Below are 7,771 nucleotides of genomic sequence, written 5' to 3'. Positions count from 1 at the left end.
TGATCCAACAGCAGCTCACTTTTTGAGAAGCTGCGGTTGGATCAAATATCAAGGGTTGTACCACTACCACCTTTAAATGTTTATACGGCCCTTCGTCGTATAATTTCTCCTCATATTATAATCAAAATTTTATTATAAAATACTAGCTTTTCGGCGTGTACTCTAACAAGTCGTACCTTGTTGCACTTTCCCCTTTCAAAATTTGTATGGGTACCTTGCTGCACTTCCCCGTAGTGGTATTTTAGTACTCACATCGTTTTCTTATTTTGTGCACATCAGCTTTGTGGAAATTACCCCAGTTTCCCCTTACGACTGCAAAGTATGCCCCTAGTTCCCAATGACAAACCACATCATAAATAAAAAAAAGTGTCAACATATGACCAATGCTCCTACATTAATGGAGCGGACTATTGAATCGCCGCAAACCCCCATTAGCATTGCAGTAAATTCAACATTGTTCATCATTTACACCAAAAACTTGTAGGAAAACACTGCAAAACATAGCTCCGTTTTGAAAATAAAGGCAAATTGAAAATGTCAAACAACAATTTCTTGGCTATTTTTGGCATTTTGAGCAGATTGGAGCCCTCTTCCTTGTCTTCTCGATCAAGTGTCACAACAGAGTTTAACCACGCTTTGCTAGGAAAGTGGTTATGGAGATTCAGCGAAGAAAGATCTCATTTGTGGATTAAGGTCATTTGTAGTAAGTATGGTTGTCAACCCGGAGGGTGGGAGTCTTTCGATAATTTTAAGAAAAATGGTCTAACGGTGTGGAGAGATATTTTAAAAATGTCCTCCCTATTCTACCTGAAGATTAGATTTAGGGTTTATGGAGGGGATAGAATTAAGTTTTGGAGTGATTTATGGTGTGGTGATAGCACACTCAGGTTGTTGTTCCCGAAAATCTTTCGGGTTGCGGTGAATAAATAAGCTATGGTGAGTGTGTGTATGGTTAGTAGGGATGGTGTTTGGGAATGGTGCCATTCTTATAGAAGAAGGTTCTTCGCTTGGGAGTAAGATTCTGCTGCTAGACTTAGGAGGCTTTTGGATAATGGTTACATTAAAAGAAATGGGATGGATAAGAGAATATGGACTGCAGATTCTTCTGGGTTTTTTCTGTCAGATCTTTCTATATGAGCCTGATGCCCTGCCCGACTCCGTCCTTTTCAGCAAAGGTGTGGAAATTTCATTGTCCGCCGCGGGTAAGTATCTTTGGTTGGGCCGCATGTCGCGATAGGATACAAACCATTAACTTTCTGAGAAACCGTGGTATGTGGCTTGTTGATCATTGCCCCCTATGTCTTGCGGATGGGGAATCTGCGGATCATCTATTTATGCATTGTTCATTCACCAGGTCTATATGGGGTCGCATATTTCTGAGATTTGGGATTAGCTGAATTATCCCTAGATCTATTGAATTGTTGTTACAACAATGAAGCATCGTGCCTTGGAAGAAGAAAGGAAAAATTTTGTGGGAAGTATGCTTGCTTGCCACTTGGTGGGTGGTATGGAAGGAGAGAAATGCACGGGTGTTTGAGGGAATGTCCAAGGCTCCTCATTATCTTTATATGCGGATTATTGCATTGGTTATTAATTGGACGAGATGCCATCCATCTTTCCGGTTTGTCTCAGCGTTTGATCTTTGGGAAGGATGGGGTGTGGTGTGTTTGAGTAGTGAGTGGGCTAATAAAGTTGTGTAGAGATGGGAACCACCGCCTCAAGGAGTGTTAAAAATAAACTTCGATGGTGCTTGCTTTGAGAATTCTGGTCCAGCCGCCGGCAAGGTTCTTTGGACTTTTTGGGGCTCTTTAGGTGTGACTGATGCTACGGAGGCGGAAGTCCAAGCGGCTTTCAATGGCATAAAAAAGGTATTCCCTTTCAAGTGTCCCTTCTGATTCTTTTATAAAATTTGCCATTTCAAAAAAAAAAAAAAAAAAAACAGAGGACCCCATTTTATTTCACAAAACAGAATTCCATGTTACTAGCAATCCTAAAACTTGTATATACCCGACTCTCTTAGAAAAGACCAAGCATGTTTGGGACCATTTATCTAACTCACCATTATGTGCTTGGTTCTTGAGACCATTTAAAATGTGCTTGGTGATTGGGACCAATATCAAAAGCACAACTAAGGGGTCCAAGTCTGATGACGAATGGAGATCAAGTGTATTAGGCCGGACTTGTGACAGCTAACAATATTCCCTCCTTTTGCGTCCTTATATGAAAAAGTGAGCCTTAAAATGGCTTTTTGCTAAATTGCCTAGAACATTCCTTCATTTAATTATGATTACTAAAAAGGTTTTTCTCCAATGTTACAGGCAATAGGGACAAGATGTCCCATCAAGCAATCCCATATGTACATGATTACTAAAAGCCAAAAACCCCTACCCAAATCCCATTACATGAGCCCTCTTAACGGCAATTAGGTCCCGACCAATTAAAGGCTTATCTCTACTCCCTCATTTCTAAAAAAAGGATAGTAAGAGTACGCTACAATTCAGTTACCTCACCTGAATACTATATTCTTGTGTGTTTTTCATATATAGCATTTTCCCTCAATCTTATACATGGAGTTTGAACCTCCTGTAGTTGAAAAACAACATGTTGTTTGTATTCCATTCCCTGCACAAAGCCACATAAACGCCATGATGCAACTAGCCAAGCTCCTCAATTCAAAAGGCTTCTATGTCACCTTTGTCCTCACTGAGTTCTTCTACACACGCCTGCTCAGATATCAAGGCCCAGATTCCGTTAAGGGCTCAGACGAATTCCGATTCGAAACAATAACCGATGGCATGCAGTTTTCCGAAGAAGACACAACACAAGATCTTCGGATGGTCTGCGTTTCCACACAGAAGAATTGCCTTATTCCATTCCGTAATCTTGTAACAAAATTGAATCAGTCAACGAACGTTCCTCGAGTCAGTTGCATAGTTTCCGACGGGGGCATGACCTTCACTCTACGAGTTGCAGAAGAATGTGGCATCCCGGGCGTCCTCTTCTGGCCAATCGCAGCTTGTAGTCTCATGGGCTTCATCCATATTCCAATTATGATCGAAAGAGACCTCCTTCCGCTAAAAGGTAGTAACGTGTGATGATTTTGCCTTGTTGATCTTAAAAACCCTGCGAATTTCATACACTTTTGGATCATAGTTAAAAAACTTTGCTTGAGTCAACTCGAAGAAGAAACGTCGAGCTAGAAAAGACCTTGCGCACATATATTTTTCTATTAATAAATAAAAGATGCAAGTTGCAGTGGTTTGGTTCATTTTGAAGTATTAATGATTAAATAACCATTCAAAAATTAATGATTAAATAACACCAACTCTAACTGCTTAAGCTTTTTGAGTAATTGGTTGTTTCACACATTCTACACTAAAAGAGGTCATGGGCGTAAGATCCTATGTGGGCAATCATTGATCTAAGATTGACGGTCTATATTGAAGAATGAGATTAAGAGGGAAATGACTGGAGTTACCGATTGACCATAGTGATCAGTAAAAGGTATAAGGTCAGTGCCTCACATTCCTATTGAGACATGGATGGTTAGTGAGTTTCCCAATTCACATACATCAATTAAGTGTGGATAGTGTAGATAGTTAAACAAATTAAGCCAAATAGAGTGCTATTGGGGTGGAACTCTAGGGTGTCATTTTCTATAAATATAAGGTTGGTCTATGTTGTCTTTTAACTTGACCAAAGGAGATCTCCGTCTCTAGAGATCAAGTAGACCAGAGAGAAAGTGGAAGATCCAGCCTTGTCAATCACCGCCATGGCCGATCAACATAAGTTTTTTATCTTTCTTTTGTATTTTAGTACCGTGCATGGTTAGATCCTTGGATTAATAGATTTGTAATACTGTTTCATTAGTTCTATTTTGTTTATGATCTTGACATATTGATTGAATACAATGATTCTAGGTTTACATTGAGTTCATTGGTTCTTCTGGGTTTTCTGCTTTTTCGCGGCGGGCGACGAGTTGGGGGCGAGTCAACTGTTTTGCTAGCAAGCCAAGTTAAGTGACGGGGGTTTTGAGTTGACTCAGTGAGTATGATAATAACTTGTGATTTGGGCCCAATTCGACAATTTTCTTATTGGAGTTTATGGTTCTAGCCCAAGCAATGTCTTATTCCCCCCACCCCACGCCCACGCCACCCCCCACACACATCCCGCTCTATCTCCTTCTTGAGGCTCCGTGACATTGTATATGATGCATATGATATTCTCGCTACTATTGATATTCTCACTACCATGTTTTGATAACTATTGATAATCTTTTATTATTTAAATAGCAGTCAAAATCTATTGCAATTCCCAGAAAGCTCTTAGCAGCCAAATTACAAAGGAAAAGAGAAGGCGAGGTGAGATTGTCTCATTATCGGGGTAAATTTTTCTTCCAAGCCCTTGAGGAGCAAGGTGAAATAAATAAATAAATGGTTTGAATCATTGAGAAAGTTTAACTTTCGTGCTTATATTTTGAGAAAGTGGCTCCTATTTTGACTTTTCCTGCTCATATTTTTCCTTGCAGAATTATGGACATCCATCAAGTAAAGAACAACCCAACCCCCTCCCGCCCCCCAAACACACACACACACACACATACACATACACATGTATGTATAGTTGGGGCCCTAATAATTAATGCACCACAAATTTATAATATCTTATTGCTAAGACCAAGAACTAGTGTTGTTCCTATGCTGATCATTTATTGTATCTTATTTCTAATACTTCATATAAAATCCAGTAAAGGCCAGTATTTATCGGAAGGGATAAGTGCCTAATATCACTGTGGTACTCTTTATGTGTAGAATGAAATGCTCATATAGTTGAGTACAAAAATAGTTAATATTAGATATCATGCATAATTTGCTTCATGCTCAAAATTTTCCGACCACCCAACTCTTAATGAAAATTTCATATGCATGCAGACGAGAGTTTATTGAGCAATGGGACCATTGATTGGATACCAGGTATGAGAGGTACCCATCTCAAGGATTTCTCACAATTCGATAGAACGACAGATCCCAACAACAGTGTGCTTAAATTCATAGCAGAGGAAACCCAAAATAGCTTCAAGGCTTCAGCTATTGTTCTCAACACATTTGATGACTTGGAACATGAGGTAATATCAGCTATGAGATCCATCAATCTTCGCGTTTATACCATAGGCCCATTGACATTGCATTGCCGTCTGATGCCTCAGAGTAGTTTGAAATCAATTACCACAAACTTGTGGAAAGAAGAGAGAGAGTGTTTGGAATGGTTGGACAAGCAAGAGCCTGCTTCGGTCCTTTATGTGAATTTTGGGAGCCTTACACTCGTGACAAAACAACAGTTGAATGAATTTGCTTGGGGACTTGCGAATACAAAGCATCCTTTCTTGTGGATCATAAGGCGTGACATTGTGACTGATGGGCAAGCAATTTTGCCAGAGGATTTCATGACAGAGATAGAGAGTCGGGCTCTGTTAGCAAATTGGTGCCCACAAGAAGATGTGCTCTCCCACCCTTCTATAGCTTGTTTTCTAACACACTGCGGATGGAATTCGACAGTGGAGAGTATCTGTGGTGGTGTACCCATGATTTGCTGGCCTCAATTTAGCGATCAACTGATTAATTGCCGTTACACATGCAATGAATGGGGAATAGGCGTCGAGATTGGTAATGATGTAAAAAGAGAGGAAATTGAGCACGTTGTTCGGGAAGTGATGGGAAGAGGGAAGGGGAAGGAGATGCGATTGAAGGCTATGAAGTGGAAGGAGAGTGCAGAAAATGCTACCAGACAAGGAGGATCTTCTGGGACTAATCTTGATAAACTAATTTCCGAGGTGCTTCAACTAAGACATGACTGACTTAACTCTACTAGCCTGTATGAATATTTGAAGAATTGAGCTAAACTCGTTGAGTCAACTCGATACTCTCCCAATTCGATTATTCTCACTAGAAAAATGAGAAGACTTTCCAAAAACTCATAAGTAAAAGCAAATAATTGTTCTGAAACTGCCGGTTCTATTTTGTGGCAAATTAAGTGACCTCAACTGCGGCGTTTAATAGTGTTTGTATCTTTTAAAGTAAAAAATATAAATATATCTACAACATCCATATATTAGTAAGAAAATATGCTCCAAAATAATCCCATTTCGAGTCATGAGTCAAGGGATTTGCTGAATCTCACTCGACATCGTAGGATTCGTGACTTTGATTGAATAGATAAGTTGAGAAATGCTAAAGTGAAGGGTACCCTTGCAAAAACCAGCTACAAGGGGGCGCTAGAGTATGATATTTTTAGGGTAAGTACACATAAACTTAAGATGCGAAAGCTATCCAAGTAAAGGCACTGTTGATCCTCTCTCTCAAGTGGGCATGTCAATACCTATTTAGAGACTTCATAACCCCCATTTCGTCCCTCTCTAACAATTTTTCAAAAGTGTGTCCCCAGTTGGCAATTCTCGTAATTTGATGTCGCCCATTGTAATTTGATGTCCCCCATTGGCAATTTTTCCTTAGAAATTATAAGACGAAGGGCCTTATAAACACATACTCATCATCCCGTCCTTGATATTTGATCCAACAGCAGCTCACCGTTTGAGGAGGTGCTGTTGGATCAAATATCAAGTGTGGTACCACTATCGTACCACCTTTACATGTTTATACGGCCCTTCAACGTATAATTTCTCCTCAAATTATAATCAAAATTTTATTAAAAAATACGAGCTTTCAGAGCGTATACTCTCACTGCACTTTCCCCTTTAAAAATTTGTGTGGGTACCTTGGTGCACTTCCCTGGGATGGTATTTTAGTACTCACATCCAATAAATAATAACAACACTTTTTTGGCTATTTTTGGTGTTTTGTGCGGATTGGAGCTCTCTTCCTTGTCCTCTCGATCAAGTGTCAGAAAAGAGGAACCCATTTTTTTTATTTCACGAAACAGATTTCCATTTTGCTAGCAATCTTCAGACTTGTATATACCCTCTTCCCCTCATTTCACTCAATTTTTACTCAAATGAAGCATACTAAAACCAAGTCTCTTAGAAAAGACCACGCATGATTGGGACCATTTATCTAATTCACCATTATGTGGTTGGTTATTGAGACCATATAAACGGACCCTAATGTGCCTTGTGATTGGGACCAATATCAAAAGCACTATTAAGTGGTCCAATTGTGATGACGAATGGAGATCAACTGTATTAGGCCGGACTTGTGACAGCTAACCATATTCCCTCCTTTTGTGTCCTTGTATGAACATTCTTTCATTTAATTATGATCACTAAAAAGTTTTCCACAGCTAAAAAACGGATTGCTCTTAAAGCCTTATCTCTACTCCCTCATTTCTAATAAAAAGATAGTAAGACTACGCTACACTTCAGTTACCTCTCCTGAATACTATATTCTTGTGTGTTTTTCATATATAGCCTTTTCCCTCAATCTTATACATGGAGTTTGAACCTCCTGTAGTTGAAAAACAACATGTTGTTTGCATTCCATTCCCAGCACAAAGCCACACAAACGCCATGATGCAACTAGCCAAGTGATGGCATCTGAATCCGGGTCTGCGATCGCGCGGTCGATAGAGGGCCTCCGCGGGGTCTGCAATCACAAACAAAGGGGGTCAGGGGGTCCGGGGTGGGTCCCGGACGACCACTTCGACACCCAAGTCAGATCCTTCGACCAATCAATATAAATGACGGCGAGAAGAGGAGGGGGTTTGATCAGGGTTACCAGGATCACAACGCGGGTTCTTTTCTGGGTGTGAATGAGTGGGT

At 40.1% G+C, this 7,771-nt stretch overlaps 1 protein-coding gene across 2 annotated transcripts; it reads left to right on the top strand.

The window, feature by feature from the left end:
• The first annotated feature begins 2,420 nt into the window (after positions 1–2,420).
• On the top strand, positions 2,421–6,093 carry LOC143853447 (7-deoxyloganetin glucosyltransferase-like). Of its 2 annotated transcripts, XM_077363210.1 has the most exons (3): positions 2,421–3,081; positions 4,932–5,125; positions 5,207–6,093. In XM_077363210.1, the coding sequence occupies exons 1-3, from the start codon at positions 2,568–2,570 to the stop codon at positions 5,852–5,854; spliced, it is 1,356 nt and encodes a 451-aa protein (XP_077219325.1). In that variant the 5' UTR covers positions 2,421–2,567; the 3' UTR covers positions 5,855–6,093. The 2 variants fall into 2 exon arrangements, with proteins under 2 accessions (XP_077219325.1, XP_077219324.1); XM_077363209.1 differs by having other exon boundaries at positions 4,932–6,091.
• The last annotated feature ends 1,678 nt before the right edge of the window (positions 6,094–7,771 follow it).

The sequence above is a fragment of the Tasmannia lanceolata genome, unplaced genomic scaffold, assembly GCF_043159265.1.
Source record: "Tasmannia lanceolata isolate RefF3 unplaced genomic scaffold, GAP_Taslan_0.1 ptg000019l, whole genome shotgun sequence".
In the NCBI taxonomy this organism is placed as follows: domain Eukaryota; kingdom Viridiplantae; phylum Streptophyta; class Magnoliopsida; order Canellales; family Winteraceae; genus Tasmannia; species Tasmannia lanceolata.
Note: the sequence above shows the minus strand (reverse complement) of the source record. Positions and strands in the feature narration are given on the sequence as shown.

Bases quoted from the DNA above. Each gene is read 5' to 3' on its own strand.
- LOC143853447 (XM_077363209.1), top strand. From the start codon at position 2,568: ATGGAGTTTGAACCTCCTGTAGTTGAAAAACAACATGTTGTTTGTATT. The intron at 3,082-4,931 runs GTAGTAACGTGT...ATATGCATGCAG, and splicing joins AGACCTCCTTCCGCTAAAAG to ACGAGAGTTTATTGAGCAAT.